The sequence below is a fragment of the Dipodomys merriami genome, unplaced genomic scaffold, assembly GCF_024711535.1.
Source record: "Dipodomys merriami isolate MVZ:Mamm:240054 unplaced genomic scaffold, mDipMer1.0.p SCAF_90, whole genome shotgun sequence".
Taxonomy (NCBI): Eukaryota; Metazoa; Chordata; class Mammalia; order Rodentia; family Heteromyidae; genus Dipodomys; species Dipodomys merriami.
The window spans coordinates 1548322-1573471 of NW_027206513.1; the positions used below are offsets into that span (position 1 = coordinate 1548322).

General features: G+C 39.9%; 1 protein-coding gene across 1 annotated transcript in view; it reads left to right on the top strand.

The window, feature by feature from the left end:
- The window catches only part of Acoxl (acyl-CoA oxidase like), a 366861-nt gene that overhangs the window by 200448 nt on the left and 141263 nt on the right, over positions 1-25150 (top strand). Inside the window, 1 exon segment of the mRNA XM_070013290.1 lies at positions 4846-5004. Within this exon segment, the coding sequence (XP_069869391.1) occupies positions 4846-5004 (159 nt within the window).

The window sequence follows — 25150 nt, forward strand, 5'->3', positions numbered from 1 at the left end:
TGATTTGCATTTCCTGTATGGCCAGCGATGTTGAGTATTTATTCATGTGTCTATTGGCCTTTCTTATTCCCTCTCCAGAGAAGCCTCTTTTTAAGTCTTTGGTCACTTATTAATGGGGCGGTTGTTTCTTTGGGGATTTGTTATTGGGGAAGTTAATTTTTTGAGCTCTAGGTACATTTTTGCTATGAGACCCTTGTCTGTTGTATAGCTAGTGAAGATCTTCTCCAAATCTGTGGGATTTCTATTTATCTTGCTAGCTATGCCCTTTGCCATGCAGAAGCTCTGCAGTTTAATGTGATCCCATTTATCCAGCTTTTCTTTGATTTGTTGTGTTTCTGGATCTTTATTTAGGAAGTTTCAACCGGGGCTGAGGAGCCCTAGCATATCCCCTATCCCTTCCTGTAATATTTTCAGGGTCTCTGCTTTTACCTCAAGGTCTTTGATCCATTTGGAGTTGATTCTGGTGCAGAGTTATATATAAGGATCTAATTTCAATTTTCTATATGTGTATAGCTAATTCTTCCAGCATCAGTTTTGAAGAGGCTGTCTTTCTTCCAACTGATAATTTTGGCCCCCTTATCAAATATTAGGTGGCCATAGGTCTGTGGGATCATGTCTGGGTCTTCAATTTTATTCCATTGGTCCTCAGGCCTGTTTCTGTGCCAGTACCAAGCTATTTAAAAATTTTTCTTCTTGTAAAGATACGGTACAGAGGAGTTACAGTTACATGAGTAAAGTAATGAGTATATTTCCAATTGAGCATTGTTATCCCCTCTGTTTTTCCCCTACTATCCCTTCCCTCCCCACCTCCCCAACTACTTCCTCCCCCACTACCCAGAAGTTGTAAGGTTCATTTTCAACAGAGTGTCTTGTACATCTCATTGTTATAATGGGTCAACTTTGTTTCAGCATTTTGTTGTTTCCCTTCCCCTCCCCAAATAAAAATGTATATACAAGTTACAAGGCACCGGAATCAAATACAGTGACAACAGAGATTATACCACGGGGGAAGAACATACAAAAGAAATAAAAAAAATCACATAGTGCATTAAAAACAACAACAAAAACAAAGAAAGACCTCTTGTGTCCATATCTTGGGTTCATAATCACATAGTACATTAAAAACAACAGCAACAAAGAAAAAACTCCTTGTTTCCCTATCTTGGGGTTCATTTCGCTTAGGATCATCTTATATGGTCATATGTACATAGCTTTTGACTTTTTCTGACCAAGCTATTTTTATAACTATAGCTTTATAATAGAGTTTGAAGTTTCAATAGATGAATGGATCAAGAAAATTTGGTATATATACACAATGGAATTTTATGCTTCTATCAGAAAGAATGACATTGCCCTTTTGTAAGGAAATGGAAACATGGAAAAAATCATATTAAGTAAAGTAAGCTAGACCCAAAGAAACATAGGCTCTATGGTGTCTCTCATCAGTTCATCAAGCCTTCTTGTTATCTTTGCTCTCTGGTAACTATAGGAAATAATTTTTTCTTGGTGTTATTTTTTTCTTGATTCTTTTTGGTATTATTTTTTTTGACTTTTTTCTTTGTGTTATTCAGGGAACAAACCATATCTGCCCTCTTTCTCTATTCTAAAATTGTGACATTTCTTTTGACCTCATCATTTCCACCTGAGGTTTTCACTAACTTCTGACAAAGCTTCTCTCTTTCCATATACCCTCACCCCCTTTGACCTTGCCTTACTAGTCCTGCTTCATCTAAACCAGACAATCCTTGGACCATAAGGTTCATGTTTAGTAGCTCCCAACCTGTATTAATGTACAATAAACCCATCAGATGAGCTTTTCACAAAACATAGATTCCTGATAGGGTTCATGTCCCGCTCTGTCCCTGAGCTCCTGCTCCTCTTCCCAGGGTCCTTTATAAGCAACCCCTTCAGTGTTTCCCTTCTCCATCTAGAGATTCAGCCATCTTCTGAGACACAACTCAGGTTGTCACTGCTTCAAAGCTGCCTCCAAAGACCCACTCTTGGAATGAGGAGCCCCTTATAAATCCTTTGGAAAGGCAACCTGGGTTATTTTGTCACTGCAGCAGTATTCTTAGCTTGAGTTATGACCTATATGAACATAAAAGTTATGGGTTCTTAATGTTGCATCATATCATTTGGTAGTTCTTGAAATGACCTTTTGGTGATTGTATATTATACTTGGCTAATATGTTGGTTGCAAGTATACTGTTTTAAGGTTCCTACATCATCTGTCATATAATATAACACTAATTTAATACAAAAGTAGCCAGAGGTATACTTTATTATACTAGACCAAAGAATTGTTTTGGGCTCTGCCTCTTATTTACTTGCGGCCACATTGGGAGCTCAAGCAGGCTAGGCTGGGTTCCAGGCCCAGAGGGGCCCCATTACGACCTGTGTCACTGTCTGTCACCTGCATTTAGTTTTTGTCTAGGGAAGTCTTTCTACTCAACCTATAAGGATAAGCTTCAGGTAAGAGCATATTCAATGGTTTGTCATGTACCAAGGATTTCCTACTGTCCTAAGGCTTTACATACAGTCATTTAATGTCTCAAGACAACAGGGCAGAGGTTTTGTCCTTTTTAAAAATAGGGTTTTACATCACCTAGATCTATGTCTTGCATGAAATAAGAATTCATTAGTATTAGGGGAAAAAAAGTGGTGGAGTGGCACTTCACAATCTGCAGAGACTCACCAAAGGTCTATCCTTGCCAATAAATGGAGTTCAGAATAGATGAGCCCCTTAGATACCTTTTATCCAATGAACATTCCTATATGTACACTGCACTGGTTTCAAAAAAAAGTCTTACTTTCTCTTCTCTGTAGGAAACTTTTGTCTTTTTATTTTTAGGCAGATCTTTGCGCCATTATTTGGTTGAATCATGTTGTTTTTTTAAAAAATCATATCTTACAATCCCCAAATTAAATATTACCATGTAACAATATGATTGAGTTTAAAGCTATTATCTTATTTTGTTTTCTTTTTTTCCTTTTGTGTGTGTGTGTGGGGTCCAGTCGTGGGGCCTTAACTCTGGGCCTGGGCACTGTCTCTCAGCTCTTCAGCTCAAGGCTAGCGCTCTACCTCTTGAGCCACAGCGCCACTTCCGGCTTTTTTCTTTTTGCTTATGTGGTGCTGAGGAATCGAACCCAGGGCTTCAGGCATGCAAAGCAAGTGCTCTACCACTGAGCCACCTTCCCAGCCCCTCTTATTTTATTTTCTATTTATCCCATGTATTTCATTCCCTCTCCCTCTACTACTGCCTTTTTCTGATACTGGGGTTTGAACTCAAAGGCTGGGCACTTTCCCTTAGCTTTTTTGCTCAAGGCTGGTGCCCTACCACTTGAACCACGCTTCCACTTCTAGCACTTCTAGTCCATAAGAGTCTAATGGACTTTCCTGGCTAGGCTGGCATTTAACCATGATCCTCAAATTTCAACTTCCTGAGTAAATAAGACTACAGGCATGGCACCCAGCTTACTGTCTTCCTTTGATAAATGAATAACTAGTTTTCTACTGTTAGCCTTTAAACATTATTATTTCTTTTTTGTGTGTGAAAATACCATAGAGAGGGGTTACAATTACATGGGCAAGGTAATGAGTGCATTTCTTATCAAGCATTGTTACCTTCTCCTTTGTTTCCCCTTCCCATCCCTTCCCATACTCCCCCCACCCCCCACCAAAGTTGTAAAGTTCATTTTTCAACATAACATCTTGTACATTTCATTGTTATAATGGGTCCACCTCTATCCCTATTTAAACAATTTGTTTTTTCCCTTCCCCTCCACAAATTATACCAGCATCAAATACAGTGAAAACAGGGGTTATACCATGGGGAAGGGACATATAAAGCAACAAAGAAATATCTTATAGATATAAACATGATTATTTCTTGATGATTTCTCTGGAATTTAAAATGTACACCTCCCAGCCTGGTACCAGTGGCTTACCCTTGTAATCCTAGCTACTCAGGAGTCTGAGTATCTGAGGATAACCATTCAAAGCTAGTTTGGACAGGAAAGTCTATGAGACTCATCTCTCCAATTAAGCACAGAAAAAGCTGGAAGTAGCACTTTGGTTCATGTGATAGAGCACTAGCAAAAAGGAGTTCAGGGACAGCACCAAGCCCAGAATTTGAGCCCCAGGACTGGCAAAAGAAAAAGAAAAAGAAAGAAAAGATAATAAATATACCTCTGACTACTTTTGTATTAAATTAGTGTTATATCACATGACAGATGATGTATACTTTCAGTATACTTCTCTCCTCTTCTGACTTTTGCGCTCATGTTGACATTCTTATGTATGAAGATATATTGGAATATAAAGATATATATCTTGTTCTAAATTTATCTTCTAGATATATTGTGAACCTCATTGCTATTTTAATTTTATTTTTTCCTATCAATAGTATCAAGAATAATTTATTTATATTAGACTACATTCAAAGTGTACCAATGTAAACAGATTTGACAAGTGTCTATAACCATGAGAATATCAAGCTACAAAGCATTTCTAGCATCCTCTCAGATTTGCTTTATGCCTCTTTGTAGTTGATCCTTCCTCTGTTCATATCCCAAGGTAACCAATGACCTCCTCTGTGACATTATAGATGTGATGTTATGCAAATAGGACTGTACAGTATATACAGTATACCAGTTTTGACTGCCATATTGCTTTGAGAATCGTGTGTATTGTGTAATACCTTAGTGTCTATTCCTTTTGAGATGGTGCAGGGTGGCAGATCTGAAGAGCATGGGGAAGCCCTCAGATGCCAGATGCTACTCTCCCCTGGAGCTTCTCTTACATAGCTGGCTACACCACTACATCATCTATCTTTGCTTTGTCCTGCAGGTATGCTGGAGTCCTCCTGGATAAGGACATCTTCCAAGGGAAAGATCTCATAAATAATCATTCCCTGCAGGCTTTGGTGGCAGGACTGAAGGCCTACAATACCTGGGAAAATATTCACTGCCTGCAGGATTGCCACGAGTGCACTGGAGGAATGGACACCCAAGGGTACTAGGCCTGCAGTGGACCCATCCATGCACATGGGAGCACTCTGTGATGGGCAGAGCAAGGATTTATAGCCTGATGGAAATTCTGGCTTCCTTTGTCTCTGAACTCTTCCTTATTAACCTGTGGTCCATACATGTTCCCTTATAGGATGTTTTGAGGACTGACAAGAAAGACCATGCTTATAAAGGCTCACCCACAGTGCCTAACCATGGAGGCCCCCAGAAAAAGTCATCAAGCTGGATTGTAGTAGTTAGTATGGGAAAGGCAGACTTAGGTTGATGAAGAAGTGGGTGAAAGGTCTACTCTGGTATTTTTATCCCCTGGGGAGAATACAGAAATGACCTCAAGGGTTTACTGCCTGAGAAGGAGGCAGAGACAGAGCGTTTAGAGATACTCACCGTGTCCTGAGCCCCAAGCTTCAGAATGGATGACACAGTGAGAAAATTCCTGACAGAAATTGTTGAGGAGTTAAGGGGAATCTGAGAAGAGCTGGACTCTGTGTCCAGTTTTCTCCCAATTCTGAGAGCAGAGTCATGTGCAGCAGTCAGAAGTCTTTGCACCTTTGTGGGTATCCAGAATCAGTGATAACGTGGGTCCCAAACATTTCTTTATGGACAGGATACATATATGGAGTTATGACTTGTGAGTCAGTGACCAGGTAGGATTGAGGCAATTAGCTGTGAAAACAATCTGGGTTTGGCTCAAATAACAACCCCATTTCCAGTTCATCCAAATGTGGCTGACACAGCATCCTCTGCAGCCTCCAGGCGACACCTTTTATAGACGGATGGAAGGAGGGAGCCCTTCTTGAGCCATTGCCTAAATTAACTTAATATTGCCTAAGACATAAAAGAGAGGAAAAGAATTTGAACCTCATTTCAGAGGAGATTAAGAATAAGTCAAGGGAACCTATAGAATATAAAAGGGGAAGGATACATTTTTGGAAATCCTGATACCTGATTTCTTTTTATCAATGTTGGGGTCCTCTCGAAAGGATGGGGTAAGGAATGGAGCTGCTGTGAGATCCTGAGGGTTTCCTCCATGAACAGTGGTGTTGGCTCATTTGAAAGCCAGCATGACCATTTCTCGTATAGTGGCTAAGTTACAATAGGTCTATCTCGGAGATGGAAGTGGTGGACATGCTGCTTTGTTCCTGTGGGATACTGTGTAGGAGTTCATGTGGAAAATAAAGAGAATGGAGAATAAGCCTCCACTGACATCACAGCCCACTGGGCCAAGGGCCTGGGGTTCTTCAAGGCAGCTAGGGCATAGCCCAACGGCAACCTTTTTCAATGACCTGCCAAGTCAGGTTTCTGGTTTCTACCTGAAGCTCTAGGAGCTGGCTGTCCCTTCAACTAATAGGCAGATAGCAACTGCCTAGAGTCAAACAAGGTTAGGTTAGAAGTGAGATTGAAAATGACCCCTCAGGCAGAGGGAACTTCCACAGTGGGGTTTGGACTTTGCTGGAGCATTGAGCTAGCTCAGATAGTGTCACTCTGACACATGTCTCAACTCGAGAGTCTGCTCAGAGCCACTTGCAGTCTTCTAGTCATCTGATTTCCCTTTGTTTTGTCCTCTCTGCTTTAGTTAGAATGCAGTCTGTTCCCCTCAGAACTCAGGTTAAGGCTGGATTCCCCAATGTAATGGTACTGTGGCAATGGTACCTTTAAAACATTTGGGGCCATAAGAATCTGGTCTATGAACAAAGCCATTTTTATCAAGAGACCAACAGGACTGGATTACCATCTTGTAGGACTGGATTAGTTCGTGTGAGAGCAGGCTGTTAGGAAGCATGATTAGCTTCCTCGGCTCATTTTTTCCTTCACCTCTGGCCTCGGGACCCCTATTTCTCATGTGCTACTCAATGGTCTCACACACATTCCTGTTGTGCTCTTACCCTCATGTGCTAACATAGCCAGAAGGCCCTCATCAAAGGGTGGGCAGATGGAGCCAACCTGATTTTGAACTTTCAACCTCCCAAACTGTAAAAACACTCAACCTTCAGTATTTTATGATAGAAATAGAAAATGGTACTCACAGTACTCAGAGAAACAAGCTCAAGCTCATTTGCCTATTACAGTGAATATGGTAAAGAATACAGATAAATAGCCAGATAAAGAGGAACATGAACAGATTTGGAAGAGTCCCAGGTATAGGAGTTTTTAATTCCTGTGGAATTGGGGTGCACCGCCGTACTGGCACATGGATACACTCAGCAACCTGGAATGTTTCTGAAGCACCTATTTTAATAGTTATTATGAAGCTTATCACATAGGCATGATTGGTTATTAACTCTGTCTTCAATCCCTCTCTATCCTAGAGAATGGGATTATGACCTTTCTGATCACTGGGCGCTGTCCCTCAGCTCTTCAGCAAGGCTAGTGCTCTACCACTTGAGCCACAGCGCCTCTTCTGGCTTTTTTCTTTTTCCTTATGTGGTGCTGAGGAATTGAACCCAGGGCCTTGTGCATACAAGGCAAACACTCTACCACTGAGCCACCTTCCCAGCCCCATAGCTTGACCTTTCTGATGTTAGCTCCATTCTGAAGCTGTTCAGGAGCCCGCTGGTAGTTGTATCATTGGATAAAGGTTGTTTCCTAACCTTTCCAAGGAATTTAGGTGCTCTATCATGAACCAGGGCCAAAGACTAATAGAACAACAAGGTGCTCCTCTATCAGCATGGCAATTACAAGGGATTTGGGGGAGTGTTGTGTCAGGAACAAGGTAGCCGAACAAATACATATTTGTTGTTTTATGTCATTTCTCTTTGCCAGGATCAAGAATGAAAACCAAATGAGTGTTTAGTGTGTCATAGGCAGGGGACACCTGCACAAAAGATGAACGTGAAAGTGTGATACATTGAAAGATACTAGGTGATGCATAGGCTGAACTTGGAAGAGGATGTAGGGGAGGAAGTAGTTGATGAAGGAAAGTTGGAATTAGACCCTGCAAAAGTGATGGAAAAAGGGATGGACCCTGTCTGCACACATGCATGTGGCAGACAGTCAGGGGATACCCGCAGGCACCAGGACCATAGGGACAGCTGTTCATGCTTGCAGAGAGCATGGAATGTAATAGGCACTGAAAAATGTCAGCTATTCTCATTGAAGAAGGAGAGAATGGAAACTGGAGCATTAGGGCAGCAAGAGCAGGAACTAAATTCTCGATCACTCTACTCTAAAGCTGACAATTAATGTGGGATATGAGTCACTGAGAAATGGGTGATGACCACTGGAAGGTCTGATGGAACTAAAGGTTAGATGGCCTGAGGAATAGATAAACTGATAAACAAATGGGATGACAGAGAGGTTGAATGAATAAATATCTTGTGAATTTATATTTTTTATTATGAGAATCTGAGATTAATCCACAAAACTGACCTCTTTTATCTTTTTGCGTCACCTTCGTTTTACTCAGAATACTTTTTTAAAAAAAAACATACAACCTTATTTTTACTCTTTAGAGAAAAAGAACACAAACACTGCTTATCGATTAGTCATATTCAGGATAAGCATGACCCTCTTGATGACATATTTCTTTTTCTTTGTGTCAGTTCTGGGGCTTGAACCCAAGGCCTGGACACTGTCCCTGAGCTATATAAGAATCTCCTAGACTTGGGCTGGGAAGGTGGCTCAGTGATAGAGCGCTTGCCTTGCACGCATGAGGCCCTGGGTTCGATTCCTCAGCACCACATAAGCAGAAAAAAAAAGCCGGAAGTGGTGCTGTGACTCAAGTGGTAGAGCGCTAGCCTTGAGCTGAAGAGCTGAGGGTCAGCGCCCAGGCCCAGAGTTCAGGCCCATGACTGGACACCTCCCCCCCCCAAAAAAAGAATCTCCTAGACTTTCCTTCCTCAGGCCTGCTTCAAACCATACTCCTCAGATCTCAGCCTCCTAAGTATCTAGGATTATAGGCATTAGCCACTGATAGATGGCACATTTTTGAGGGACAAATTGTGATGTCATATGTCTAGTTTTAGAGATGATGGCTTGACCAGAGGATGGAAAACATTGTATAATTTACTAAGATCTGAGCTCATTTGTCACCTAATTTTTGCTTCCATTCCAGCCATCTGGCTTTGTGAAATATTGATTTTCTTTATTGCTAACTTTAATTGTTGCTGTTACCTAAGATGAGCACCACCTGAGAATGGCAGCTTCTTTGCTTACAGACTAGAGCACATTCTAAATCACATTCATTGTCTATTTTTTACCAGTTCATGAAAGTAATGTGTATTTATTGTAGAAATTACAATGAAACTGTAGAAAAACAAAGAAAAAAGCAAAAATGTCTTACAACTATACTAAAAGGTAATTTTTTCTGTACAATATTCTTTCTATGCAGTGTGTGTTTTACAGTTACAAAAAAAAATTACAACCTCTGCTTTTCACCAAAGAATTAATATAAATAACCTTCCAGATTGTTGTTATGTTTCAATGACTGGTGCCATTTATCATGTTGATAAGTCATTCATTCAATCAGTCCCACAAATTAGACCATATTTTTTGTTGTTGTTGGTTGTGGAGCTTGAACTCTGGGTCTGGGCATTGTTCCTGAGCTCTTCAACTCAATGCTAGCACTCTACCACTTGAGCCTCAGCACCATTTCCAGTTTTCTGGTGGTTAATTAGAGATAAGAGTCTCACAGACTTTCCTGACAGGGCTGGCTTTGAACCTCAATCCTCAGATCCAGCCTCCTGAGCAGCTAGGATTATAGGTGTGACCAACTGGTGTCTGGAAGACTGTAATTTTTTAATTATTACAAATGACACTATAGAAATACTTTAGCACCTAACTTTAGGGGCTTTTTTGTTTAGTTTTGTGCACACTTCTAGTCATTTAAATGATATGAAATGTTTAAATGACATTGGCACTGTGAACAAAGGTTGTACCAATTTGCACTCCTACCAGCAGTCAAATACAGAACTCTTAATGGTTTCTGGACCATGACCCAAGTCATACTGTAATTACAGCCCAATATTTACAAGTATACATACCTGACATTGAGAAATGAGGTTTCAGGAAAGGGTCTGAGCCCCGCTATCATGTTGTGATCTGTTTTTTTTTTTTTAATTTTCTGCCATCTTAGTAAGGCTCTAGACATGATTTACTAAAAGGATTTCATGATCTGCCAGTGTGTCCTGTCCTGCTGTTCACAAAACACAATCTCAACTCACTGATCAAACAGAAAGGTTTTTCTGTATACAGCTGCAAGCTGCTGGTCAGCAGAGTGTGTCTGCAGTGATAGAAAGGAGATAGTGTAAGGGGAATACACTTTTTAAGCCTAGATAGTGTTTTCTTCTTGGGCCAAAATCTCTGTTAGTTTAGTTTGCACTTCATGTGGGGGATAAAATTTTTGTATTTGGAAATGGGGACGGAATAAGGGTCTTTATTTGGTGCCTAAGCATTGACACAAACCAGTGACCATTTCTCCCTACCTGCTTAGCTTATCTTGGATCTGGGTTGTAGTAAATGTGCACAGTCACCCTCTCTGTTTGGTCTAGGTGAGAGTTCATGATTCCAGGACTCCTGAACTTCCCTGTGGAAATGTTTGGATTCTGAGATGATTTCTCTGCATGAATTGATGTTTCCATCACACTCAGTGGCTGGCTTTAAAAATGTTATCAGTCTGAAAAAAAAAGAAAAAAATAATCATGAAATAAAAAAAATGTTATCAGTCTGTGTCAGGAAATCATGAAAAATTCTAAGGTTGGCTCTTTCTACGGGAGTCTTGGTAATTCCTGCTGTCTTTGGGTAATAGGCTGAACGTTTGAAGAGTAATATTTTGGTGTTGAAAAGATGTTCTTTGTGAAATAGATTACTTCAGAGAACAAATAGAAATTGAACCTTGGAGCAAATTATATTTTAGTCTTTTCATTTCTTTTGGTTCTAGGTCTGTACTTTTGCAGCCTGATCAGTAACCTTTTGTGTATAAAGCCAAGATACATTAGTTAGAGCTTTCATAATTCATGTTCATGAAAGCATATTATAGCCCTAATAAATGCTAGTTGAAAATAATTGTGAAGTATCTATACATTCTCTTTAAGTGTTGAACAGAATGCTGGAAATGTGCTCCTTTTCTCAAAGACTAGTAAGAGTGGGCAATTCCATATACAACTCCTCTATGAATGGAATTGGGGGAAGAACAATGAGATTTTACTTACATGAGTGACTTCTGGCCACACTGAAGTAACATACAGCATTATAACCCTTCTTGACCTAAACAATCTATTCTCCCTCGAAAAGGTCAACATATCTTCATTAAACAGTTTACCAAACAATGGACCTCAATCAATAAAGGAAATTATTTTTCTCTTTATCTCTCTGTCTCTGAAAGGAATAAACTGAGTCCTACAGTTGATCCAGTTTACTGCCTTGAGAGAGGCATTGCTGAGGAGAAACTGATGTAGAACCCACTGAACATCCTGAGTTGAAGACTTGGAGCTCTGGATCTGAGGCAAGACCAAAACTTAGTAGTTCACACAATAGAGTAATGAACAGAAGCAAACAGGACAAAGGGAGAACTAGAATCTTGCAGCAGATCTCCCTTGAATACCCAGCTGAGTGTTGATTAGTGCTAAGAAAAGCATGATGCAGAAGTAAGGAATAGTGCAAAGTGCTCACATACCTTCAAAAAGAAATGTTGCATGATAATAAAGATGACAGCAGATTTCTCATCGAGAGCAAAGCGAGTGAAAAGAATGTGGAACAATCACTTCAAATTAATGAAATGAAAAAATAAAATCAACCTAAACTCTTATATATACAACAGAATTGTGTTTTACAAACAACAGTATAAGAAACACACCTTCAGAATTGCAAAAGTCAAAAGAATTCATAGCAAACTTTCTTTTGCTATGGGAAATATTAAAGGAAATTCCATCAGACAGAAGGAAAATTATATCAGATAGGAATAAGGATTTACATAAAGGAATAAAACACACAAAATAGTAACTATGAATAAATATATAAAGCTGCTTTTCTTAGTATTTTATGTTCATTTGTTTTTTGGGGTAGAGTCTTACTAATATAGCCAAAGCTGCCCTCATACTGGTGATCTTCCTGCTGTAACTTCCTGATTGTTGTGGTTATAGTCATATACTACTACATTCAGCTTAAGTATTTTTAAATAATTGATTGTTAAACAAAAAGAGGACCATGTAATGTGAGTTTTCAACATATGTAATGACAATAGCACAAAAGCCAGGAGGGAAGAAAAAAAAGTGTGCTATTGCAATGTTCTCATAATATATGTGAAATCATATAATATCACTTGAAAGTAGATTCAAATAAGCTAAAGATTTATGCAAGTTGAGATTTCCTTATCCAAAATGTTTAAGATTAAAAGTATGTCTGTTTTTAAGAAAGTTTAGGTTTTTCTCTATAATCTGAAACTTTTTGAGTTCTGCTGCTCAAATGTTTCAGGTTTGGGATTTCCAATTTTTGTGCCTTAAACCTTACACCAAAATAATATAGCAAAGAGTTGTTGTAGCTTATAAGTGGTTGAAATGGAATTGTAACAATACCAAATTAAAACAAAAGAGGCAGAAAATAGGGAGGAAACTGGGGCCAAAGAATTACATATCTTGTTCAAGTTTAAGCACTAACAGGCAGCAGAGCCAAGTTTAGAACCCAGAATCTGTCTTTAAACACCCTGCTCCTGTGCCATATGCAAATTGGATGTACTGGTTCTTCACCATCTACTCCAGAAAACAGCTTACTTCTCCCTGATAGGATGTGCACAGATTGAATCTAATCTATAACTTTGAAGCTATGTAAACTTCGGCAGGCCCCTCACCTGTCTGAACCTGTTTGCTAGTATCTACAGACAGGTCTTGCTGAACTTCCCAGTGGTTAGTGTTAGTTAAACCTGACCTTGCTGTGGTGGCAAAGGTCTATCAACAGACTCTTCTTTTCCTATTAAACCTCCTGAGATCATTTCCTACCTTTTACTCCATTATACAGTCAGGGAGGTGAGAGGGGACGTAGTGAAATTGCTCACCCAAACCTCTTTGGTGAGTCAGGGAGGAGCTAGAACAGGAGCTGGCAGCTATTTGGGATTCCCAGTGGCCAGTGCTTTGTGCTTACACGTGTTCTGCATTTAAATGTCTATTCTCAATATGTAAGTGGAGACTCAAACTGGCTGCATTTGGACGTGATGAAAACCCTTCTCCTGCCCACCTGAGAATGCTGCCTTCACAGCTCTCCGTTGGTGACTGAGAGCCCACTCAATTGTCTCTGATTAGTCATGTGATTCAGGCACGGCTGCTTCTCTTTGTTTTCCACACTTTCTTTAAGGATTGACACGGTCAGTTAAATTCTGAAGACTGTTGATGCTAAAATATAATTATTTATATATTGTTTTGTTTTATTTTTGTCAGTGATGGGGCTTGAACTCAGGGCCCGGGTACTGTCCCTGAGCTCTTTTTTAACTCAAGACTAATACTCTACCACTTAAGCCACAGTGCCACTTCCTAAAATATAGTTATATATTGTCTCTTTTGTCCGTGTTCAAGCAAACCTAGGTTTGAATTTCTGAAAATTATCTCTGAGGGAAGTAAGAAAATAGGCCTGGATCTTGTATTTCTGGCTATGTGGACAGACGTGGGAGGAGCTTCGTCATGGAAGGCTGGTACTAGGTTTGGTTTCAGTGGAATCTCTTGATCAGGACTCTGATGTTGGGATTTACCTCCTGAAAACTCCAGATTCCTTATTTCTTAAAGCCTACCTCCTGCACAGGCCCTCAATAAGTACTTTCAGCCCTCCATATCCATGGATTCCAAACTTTAGATTCAACCCACTGTGCTTCAGAAGGAAAATTGTGTCCATCCTGAACATATACAGAATTCTTTTTTCCATATTCTTATTCCTTAAGCAATACAGTATAACTTCTGGCATAGCATTTATATTGTATTGGGTATGATAAGTAATTTGGAGATGGGTTAACATAAACAGGAATATGTATGTGGGTTATATCCAAATTCCCCACCACTTTATATACTGGTCTTGAGCATCTAAAGATTTTTGTGTCCATAGGAGGCTCTGGAATCAATTCCCCACAGATACTGAGAGATGACTGTGCTCGATTCTCCTTCTCTTCTCTTTTATTGAATATATAACAAGTTACACTGAAAGATCTCAACTCTCCCTCTCCTGCATCACAGCTCACTAGATACGGATGGGAGCTGCCTGTCTGGGCTCCTAAGGGCACTTCTTTGGACTAAGGGCTCGAGTCATAGTCTAAGTAAGCATCAGGGTGCACAAAAACAAGCCTGGAGTCTGAATACAACACATAGGCCCTTTTGTTCTCTTTACTAGAGTATAGTCCTACTGAAATGATACATATGCCCAGAGCCCAGGGCCATCTCTTCTGCCCTTTGGGTTCCAGAAGGTACATTCCTGGGCTTATGTGTCCTTGTTCTCCGTCTCCACAGCAGTCCCGTCAGCTGCATTTCTCCTCCATGTTTTCCAGAATCCCACACACAAGAGCAAAACTGGCCAAAGCCTAGAGAAATAGCCATACAAAACTGAGGCAGGCTGAAGTCTCAAAAGAGATCTGCGATCCAGCATGATGATAAGGTTATCAGAAAACAAGACTTGACCTTCCCTTTCATGTTAGACATGGAGCTGCTGTTTGCTGTTCACAGATATGATCCAGCTGGTCAGTGCCTGAGTGATTACATTTAATGATTGCATAAGAAAACACTGAGACAATTGGAAATGCTTGTAAACTACAAAAAAAAAAAAGTGTGATACAGAGCCCCTTGCTTAGTCAGTAGACTTTATCCCAAGACTGATTCCTCAGGGATATTCATACCACCTCATTTATCTGGCACCAACCAACCCTTGGAACAGAACCAAGGCCTGAGATATACAAAACAGATCTCTGGAAATCCCAAAGAACTGTCACAAGGCCTGTGTGCTGAAGCACAAGCCCTTACTCCACTGCTGAAGGAGCCTGGCCAGCTTCTACTTTGAGCCTGCTCATGCTTGTTGACACTCACAAAGGGGCCCAGGTTTCCTAGTGCCCTGCATTGTAAAGGTGGAGGCCCTCTGAGTGAAGCTCAGAGCAGTAAGGAAATACCTGCTTGGGGGAGAGGGTAGCACTAGATCTCAAAGAACAGTAAAAAATCTAGGCCGCCCCCGCTGCAAATCCAAGAACACATTGGGTGTCTGACTAGTCTTGAGGAGGACTCAGAACCCACCCCAAACACAAAGCACACACAAGCATTGTGGGCTCTGTGCAGGTAGTAATTTATAACAGGGATGGACAATGGCTTGAGGTCATCCCTCCTCCCCCGATACTACAGATGTGTTAGATCCTGGAATAAAATAGCCAGAGGCAGGGTTCTCACTCAGGCTTTCTAAATCCAAGGCACTTGTCCTGGTTTAAGGACTTTTGTCTTTGGTGTATGTGTATATCAAGTATTGAGTTAGAGGGGATAACTTTGTTCCCCTGGAGTCTTTGAATTCTGTGTTAATTAATATTTACAGTTAATTCTCATTTAACAGAATCCATTTTTTAATCTTCAGCTTTTCATAGCAATTCTAGGGATATGTGCCTGTCAACAGAGACAAGTAGGTTAGCTTGACTCTACTATTGCTAAGGCCATATGACTCTTCATTCAAATTCTAGAAAAGAAATAGCCAAGAAAAACCCTGGCTAATGCCTGGGTCATGTGTTGCTGGTGATGCTCGTGAAGGGCTCTGCCTCTAAAAGCCAAAGGTGAGCTGGCTGGAATTTCATATGAGTACAGGATACATGTTGGTTAGCTTCACCTTAATGGCAAGTTATTAGTTGGCAGGGGGAGTTTAGTCATGGCCCCTACTCAGAGTGGGTCCAAGGCTGGATGTGGCAAATTTCTGAGAAGGGTCTCCTGAGAAGAGTCCAAGTGTTGGTCTAACTCCCAGTAAAAGGGCCTTCTACTAGGCGCAGTCATGTGGTTACTGTGGTTACCATGACAACCATGTCAGCTACACTGTGCTTAGTTTCTTCCTCAGTTTTTTTAGGGCACAATATGGTTTCTGATGAAATCTTTCCCTCTTTCATTTCATTGGCCAGAGACTTCTTTCTCCGGAAGTGTGGTGGAACTTCAAGAAAAGTCCCACCATGATAGGCTTCTGGATTAAAATATCCTCATTCTCCTGTCACTTTCTGAGCATTTACAAGTCAGTGGTTTGTATTTATAAGGAAAACAATATCAGAATCACCTTATGGTTGTAAATGATTTGTCAATACTGAAAGGACCTCTCTCCATTATTAATCAATTCCTCTTCAAAATAGCCTTTCTTTCTTTCATTCTTTCATTCTTTCATTCTTTCTTTCTTCCTCCCTTCCTTCCTCCCTTCCTTCCTCCCTCCCTTCCTTCCTTCTTTCCTTCCTTCCTTCCTTCCTTCCTTCCTTCCTTCCTTCCTTCCTTTCTTTCTTTCTTTCTTTCTTTCTTTCTTTCTTTCTTTCTTTCTTTCTTTCTTTCTTTCTTTCTTTCTTTCTTTCTCCTTCCTTCCTATTTATTGTTTTCTTTCTTTCTTTCCTCCTTTCCTCCTTTCTTCTCTCCCTTTCTCCCTCCCTTCTTTCCTCCCTCCCTATTCATTGCTTTCTTATTGTCTTGCTTTAGTTACTTTTCAGGTACAACCTTGAATTTTTGCCTGGAGCCAGCCTCAGATCACAGTCCTTCTACCTTCTAGTGCTAGCTACTATGTCTAGCAAAAGACATTTTCATTTCTGATTCCCGGACATTCTCCAAGTGTCTGCTAAATAAAATATTATTTGTCCAAATCTAGAAAAAGAGTCAAGGTTCTAAATCAAGCCTTCCAAAACCAAGGCACTTGTCCTTGATTCAGGATCCTGCCTGTAAAAATTTTTAATTGTTATTATAAAGGTAATATACATATGTCAGGAAGTGAGTACATTCCTTTTTGGACAATGTCATCCCTTCCCTCACTCTCAGTTTTCTGCCTTTTTTAACTTTTGGATAGTTGGAGGTTATGACTCTGTTTCCTGGCCCTCTTTTTTTTGTTATTTTTTGTCAGTTGAGGGGCCTGAACTCTGGGCCTGGGCACTGTTCCTCAGCTCTTCAGCTCAAGGCTAGCACTCTACCACTTGAGCTATAGCGCCACTTCCTTTTTTTCTGCTTATGTGGTACTGAGGAATCGAACCCAGGGCCTCATGCATGCAAGGCAAACACTCTACCACTGAGCCACCTTCCCAGCCCCCCTGGTCCTCTTGATCTAGTGTTAATCAATATTTTACATGTAACCCTCAGTTGACATAATCTATGGTTGTTAAATAAGCATTGCTGTCTTTTGCTTTTTAATCTGTAGTCACTATAAAAAAATCATCCCTGGGGGAGAAAGTCCACATGTCATCTTTGGGATAGTCTTATTCCAAAGTAGGTCCTATCTTGTCAGGCAAATGAGAGTATATGAATAACAGGCAGTAAAACTGACCCTCGTCACTGATAAAGAAAAGAGAGATTGCCAAAACGACTCAAGAATAATCCACTTCATTGGCAACTTTCCTTTGAAGGCTTTAACCCAAACTTCTTAAAGGCAAAACAAGGGGATTATAAATTTCATGTGCAATGGAGAGCATCCAGACATGTGAGAGAATAATGGATAGCATTGGCATCCATCTTGAGCCAACTTCCAAATTTGGAATCTACTTTATATTGTTATCTTTCTCATTTTATCCTCTCTTGAAATGGTCCATAAGTTGTTTTACCAAAGGATTCACCCCATATTGCATCAAAGAAGCAAGAAGAGCTGGAGGCAGTGTAGCACCTGGAGTTGACTGTGATCATCTTTGCTGAGATTCTTTTGGATTCAAGTAAGAGACTCATTACAACTACTTTGTCAAGCCAGAAAAGAAAATGCATTGAGATAGTGGGGGAAGGAGGATGAAGGGGAAGAGAAGGAGGAAGAAAAAGAGGAAGAGGAGGAGGAGGAAGAAGAAGAGGAAGTTGAGGAGGAAGAAGAAGAGGAGGAGGAGGAGGAGGGGGGAGGAGGGGGGAGGGGGGAGGGGGGAGGGGGGGAGGGGGGGAGGAGGAGGGGGAGGAGGAGGGAGGAGGAGGAGGAGGAGGGGAGGAGGAGGGGGGAGGAGGGAGGGGGGGAGGAGGAGGGGGGAGGAGGAGGAGTGAGGAGGAGGAGGAGGAGGAGGAGGCGGAGGTGAGGAGGAGGAGGAGGAGGAGGAGGAGGAGGAGGCGGAGCGGGGGGGGGGGGGGAACACAGGGAAATTGGTTTAGGTCTCATAAGGACCAAAGTCTGGAGTGCAAGCATACCTTTTCAAGGTCTCTCCATCCTCCAAGATTCATCATCTTACTCTTTGCATCTCTTAGTGTTCATTCTCTTTGCTCTGCTCTTCTCTGTTTTGTGTGTGTGTGTGTGTGTGTGTGTGTGTGTGTGTGTGTGTGTGCTGGTTGGGGCTGGTATTTCAGGCCTCAGCTTTTGCTCAGCTTGTTAGCTCATGGTGGTGCTTTACCACTTAAACCACACCCATATTTTCAGCTTTTGCTTCTGAACTGGAGATTAGAATCTTAAAGATTTGTCTGCCTGAGCTGGCTTCAAACCTGGATTCTCAGATTTTAGCTGAGTAGCTAGGGTTGTAGGCATAAGCCTTCTGTTTCAGGCTTCTCTGTATTTTCTTTTTGGTTGGTTGTGGGGCTTGAACTCTGGGCTTGGGCGCTGCCCCTGCAATCTTCAGCTCAAGGCTAGTGCTCTACTGCTTGAGCCACAGCTCCACTTCCAGTTTTCTAATGGTTTATTGGAGATAAAAGTCTCACGGACTTTCCTGCCCGGGCTGGCTTTGAACTGTGATCCTCAGATCTCAGCCTCCTGAGTAGCTAGGATTATAGGTGTGAGCCACTAGTGCCCAGCTTCTCTGTATTTTTGACTGCTCTTTGACTATGGAGAAAACTTACCACACATTCTTAAAGCAAAATCTTTATGTATGAAATACTCCAAAATACTAAATTTTTTGATTGCTAACATGAAAAGTGGAAAATTTCATACCTGACCTCATGTGATTGGTTGAATTTAAAATTCAGATACTCTAAACATATTGAATAAGATTACTTTTAGGTTATGTTCTTTTTTTGTTTGTTTGTTTTTGGTCAGTCGTGGGGCTTGAACTCTGGGCCTGGGCGCTGTCCCTCAGCTCTTCAGCTCAAGGCGAGCACTCTACCACTTGAGCTACAGCGCCACTTTTGGTTTTCTGGTGGTTTGTTGGAGATAGGAGTCTCACAGTCTCTCCTGCCCGGGCTGGCTTTGAACCTCGATCCTCAGATCTCAGCCTCCTGAGTAGCTAGGATTACAGGCGTGAGCCACCAGCGCCCGGCTAGGCTATGTTCTTGAGATACATGAACCATAAAGTTAGTGTTTAGACTTGAGTCTCATCCATAAGATGACTTATGTATATGTGAAAATATTTAATCCTCCACATCCAATCCCAAGCATTTTGGATAACTGTATAACCCTTCCACCCCAACCACAATCAGCGACACAATGCTGAATATTGCTTTCTAAGTCCTCCCATATTTTTAACTAGCATTAGTTAATATGAATCCTCACAATAATCATATATTTTGATAATATATGTGTGACACATGGGACACAAGGCACTTAAAACAATTTTCTCAAGACTACTGAACCTGATGGTCAAACCCAGACTGTTCTGTTCTGGAGTAGAGCCATTGAACAAAACAACCTCTTTCTAGGTACTGCTCTTGTTGTTGTTAAATATTTTTGGGTATGCATGCTCATCCTGAGACTTGAACTCATGGCCTGAGCACTATACCTGACCATTTCTGTTCAAGGCTAGCTCTCTGCTATTTGAACCAGAGCTCCATTTCTGGCATTTTTTATTTTTTAACTGGGGGTAGAAATCTCATAGACTTTCCTACCTCCTCTGGCTTTTAACTGTGATCCTCAGATCTGAGCCTCCTGAATAGCTTAGGAATATAGGCACTCAGTTTATGATAATTATTTTTGTATTGGTTTTCCTACTTAATACCACTGTAGGTGAGGAAATGGCCTCTTCTGTGGTGTTGAACATGGTCAGTTTCCATGTGTGTCTCAAAGAAATGTGTGCTCTGTAATTGGATGCAGTTTCCAATGTGACCAACAAATCAAGCCAATTAATAGCATTTCAAATACTTCCTATCCTTACTGAGGGTTTGCTTTGTCTGATCTATCAGTTATTGAGGGATGTTTGCTAAAATCTCCCATTGTTGGCGGTAGCTTTGACAATACTTCCTTGTAATACTACTGATTTGGTTCTTACAATTTTAAAGTTGTATTAATAGATAATTACACAGTATCCTACAAAATGAAGAAAAGTGAGGGAATGAGTGTGTTGGAAGGGATGGGTGAGAATGTTGAAAGGGGTGACACTGATCAAGAAGTTTGTATTAATAAACTGCCTTATTGAACAGCAACCCCTTTATACAACTACTTAAAAACTTTAAAACAAAGAATTATCTTTTGAATTGATTCTTTCCCTCTTAAGTAGTTATTCTCTCTATCCTTACCAGTACCTTAAATTTAAACTTTGTCTAATATTAATATGAAGACAAAGTTTCCACTAGCTGATATGGTGCCCCACTGTTAACTGAAAATTTTATATTTATCTGCTTAGTCTAAATGTTTATTGTGATCACTGATATATTTGAATTCATTAATTTCACCTCACTCTTTATTTTTATTTTATTTTATCTATGTGTTTGAACGTCTTTCATATATATTGTAATTTCCCTTTTCCATCTTTCCTGCCTCTAGTTTTCACTCAATTTATGTTCATTTTGTAGCCATCCAAACAATATTAACACACACACATTTAACTTACAAAATCTAAATCATTACCTTTCATCCCAACAATATTGCTTTAACTTAAATTGCCTTAACAAATTCCTTCCAGTACAGTTATTGTCAATTACTTCAATACTACATTTTCTAATGCCCCTAATTAGCCATCCTATTTATTATTACATGGAACCAGTGTTTCTTTAGAGCTACCTTATTTCACAAACTTCTTTGCTCACAATTCCTTCTTGTATAACATTAATTATTTCCCTTGTTCCTAGAATACTTTCTTCAGAACACCACTTAGTGTAGGTCTGTGGTTTCTGTTTGTCAGAATATGTCTTGATTTCACACTGAATCTCAAAAGGTTACATATTAAGTGTAGAATTCCTGGTTGAGAGGTATTTTTGCTCAGTTGGCCACCTACTATTTTTGTCAGGTCACCATGGAGTCCCTGTTAACTCTGTTCTAAGTCTCCTTCTTGCTTCGTACCTGCTTGAGTTCTCAGTAGCATTCCATCAAGTTGTGTTCCCTCAGGGATGTATCACCTGCCCTAGCCTCAAGTAGCTGGACACAGGCATTCACTGCCATGTCTGGCTTTGTCTTGCTCTTTGTTTTCCCATAGAGTTCCAATTTTTCCTTTCTGGAATGTACCCTCAGAGTTTTAATTACCTATTTTGTGTATCTGAGCAATGTCTGTATCTCATGACAGCAGGACCATATCTATGATTCACCACGGGCAGCCCTGTGCCCATTTAACGATGAGATACATAAAGAATTTCCCTACAACCCACATCCCCAGTCCCTAAACCCTGAGGGCATAGTACAACAGCAACAGAGTCATCTCAAAGCATGCAGGGAAAGGTGAGGCAACTTGTCATCCTCTTTGCTGAAGCCTGAACTGTGAATTCACAAGACTCAACCAGGCCTGGGCCATCTCCACACACTTCCTCTTCTCACATAAGGGTTCTTCACCACTTATAATGTTAGAGATGGATGAGAATAAATTTAAATCAGTGCTAAGTCTCTGGCTTGAAGGGTCAACCTTGCTATATTTTTAATTGGTCTTCTCCCAACAAATAAGATGGATTTCATCTGTTTTGTTTTCTTTAAATTAACAAAATTTACCCTCAATTTATTTTAAAAGGGAGAAGGCCTGTTTCTAATTTGTTCTGATACATTTATTAAATGTAATCATCCAGTAAAAAAAATTAGAGATGTTAAAAACAGCAGGAAAATATTAAACTTTCAGAGTATGAAGTTTGAATCACAGACTGTGTTTTGTGGGGCTCTCACTGAAATGGGACACGACCTCAGTGACATTCACAATTAGTTGCTGAGCTGCTCGACGTAACCCAGAAGGCCAAGAACAGGGAATGTGCCTACCCTATGTGCTCTGTCGTCATGGAACCGTGATTCTGGACTGCACCACTCCCTGAGGATTCTGCTGGCTTTTGGAGCATGGGTTTAGAGTTCTCTCTGCCGATCCCACATTTCTTCTTTCCTTTCTTTCTTTCTTATTTTATTAAGAGTGAAGTAACCTAATGGAAAATATTACTCATTTTTTTGGATGAAACCTTTTTGTTCCTGCACTCCTCTCTCCATCCCTGTTCCCCCTGCTCCAGCCCAATCAAGAATATATGAACAAATGCCTCACTCTGGAGTCTCATGTGGAAGAAGAAATTTTTTTCACTATGTAATGCAGACCAAAAGTGCTGTTGAGACCCTTAAGATGATGGCTTAGAGTAGGCTTAACTCACATCCCATAAGATTTAGCCACACTGGAGAAGCAGTTAATATGATGTATCTCTGGTTGGAACAAACATGATGAGAAATGACATTTCCCACTCACTCTATTGATTTGTCTGCTAGGGCTGCCATGTGAACAACAGAATTCTCCCCATTCTGGAGACAAGAAGACTGAGATCAGGTGTTAGCAGGGGAAAATAAGCATCTCTGCTTGGTTTAAAGGTGGCCTTCTTCTGATGTCTTCACCTGCTCTTCCTTCTGCATGTGTCTATGTCTAAATTTCTTCTTCTTATAGGACACTAGTCATATTTTCTTATGGTAACCCTAAGGACCTCACTTTAACTTTCCTCTTTAAAGACTTCATCTCTAAATGTAGTAATCTCAAGTACTGGGGGAGTCAAGACTTCAACATACAATCATAAGGGAGATGCAGTCTACCCCATAACACATACATACATACAGGTAAGCATACATACAGACATATATACATATACACATGCAGTCTTGTAGTATTAAAGGCCTTCCAAAAATATATGCTTAGTTGTAGCTTGAGGTATACTATGGGTCAAGTTATTCGGGCCTGGGGTGGAGAGATTCCCAATAGAAATGTACAGCATACTCCCTAGTCAGACTTCAATGACTAATGTGCTGTGATGAGCAAGAGCTTAGTTGAGAAAGATGTGGATATGTTTGAGAGAACTGAACGGTCTGGCTTTCTCTCAGCCCATAGTTCCAAAATGATGCAAGAGCCTGAAAATTGTGTGTAATATATGTGTCAACTTCCCTGATGATGTACTTGATGGATGCAAAAATCTTCAACAAAATGCTAACTCCTTACAAACTGAACGTAATAGTACATTTAAAAGATTACCCACCATGACCAAGTAGAATTCATTACAAGGATGCAATGATAGTTCAACATATATGAATTAATAAATATGAAATATGCCACTAACAGTCTTGAGAATAGTCAAGCATAATCACTGCTCTAGATGTAAAAAAAGCATTTGAAAAAATCCAACATCATTACTAAAACCCAACAAATTAGATAGAGAAGTAATGTAAATCAACTCAATAAGGCCACCTGACAAATCTATAGATGTTTTCCTCTAAGATCTAGAAAACCAAAGATGCTTTCTTTTACCATTTCTATTCAGGGCAGTATACAATGTTAGCTGGAGCAATTATGTAATTGAAAGAAATATATCCAAATTGTAAAAAAGGAAGTTAATTATTCCCATTTGCAGATGACATGTCTTACATATAGAAAACCTGAAGCCTTCATTAAAAATACTATTAGAACTCATAAATAAATTCAGTAGCATTTCAGGATGCAATGCAACAATAAAATTAATAGCAATTCTATATGTTTATAGCAAACTATCTGAAGAAGAAATCAAGGGGACAATCTCATTTACAATAGCTATAAAAATTCTTAGGAATAAATTTCACTGAGGTAGCAGAAAACTTCAAAAGAAAATTGTAAGACTGATGAAAACAATGGAAGTTTGAAGCCAAAGTGGACAGAAAAAACTCTCTAAGATTCTTATCTTCCATTAACCATCAAAAAAGCCAGAAGCTGAGCTGTATTCAAGTGGCAGAGTGACGGTGTTGAGCAAAAAAGTTAAGGGACAGTACCCAAGCCCAATACTGGCAAAAAAAAGCAAAACAATTTCTACAGAGAAGTAGATAATACAATACTAAGATCTATATGGACCCATAAGAAGAACCTTAATAGCCAAAGTAATCTTGATTTAAAAAATTAAACTAGAATCATCACTTGAGTATAAATCTATAGTCACCAAGACAGCAAGATAGCAACAATAAAAAGAGCCCAGAAATGAATATGCATACTTATATTTCGTTAATTTGTCAAGAACACATTGGATAAAAGACAGCTTTCCCCACATAGTGGGGAAATTGGATACCCACATACAGAATAATATCAGACCCATCTTTTACCATGTGCAGAGACTTAAATGTGAGATCCTAAACTATGAACTACAAGGACAAAACATAGGTGAAGTACTTTAAACTACTGACCTACGCAAAGTATTTGTTTAGATAACACCTCAAAAGCACAGATAACAAAAGCAAAATGAGACAAATGGGATTACATTAAGCCAAAGGCTTCTGAACAGCAGAGAACACAACAGTGTGAAGAGACAACATACATAATGGGAGAAAATAGTTGTAAACCATTCTTCTGGACAAGAGAAAAGATCCAAAATAGATAAGGAACTCAAAATAACTCAATAGTAAAAACACAAACAACCATAAACCTAACAAAAATGTTCAGTAAGAATAGGCAAAAACCAAAATAGACATATTAGAAAAAGATATGCAAATTGACAAATACATGAAAAATTAATACTAAATATCATTAGTCGCCAGGGAAATGAAAATGAAAACCAAAAATATAATTATCATTTTATCCCAGTTCACAAAGCAGTTACCACAAAGACAGAAGGCGACAAATGTTGGTGAGGATGTGGAGAACACAGAACCCTTGTACATCATTGAAGAGAATATAAAGTAGGACAATCATTCTATTATATGGTATAGAGGTTCCTCCAAATATTGAAACTACTAACAC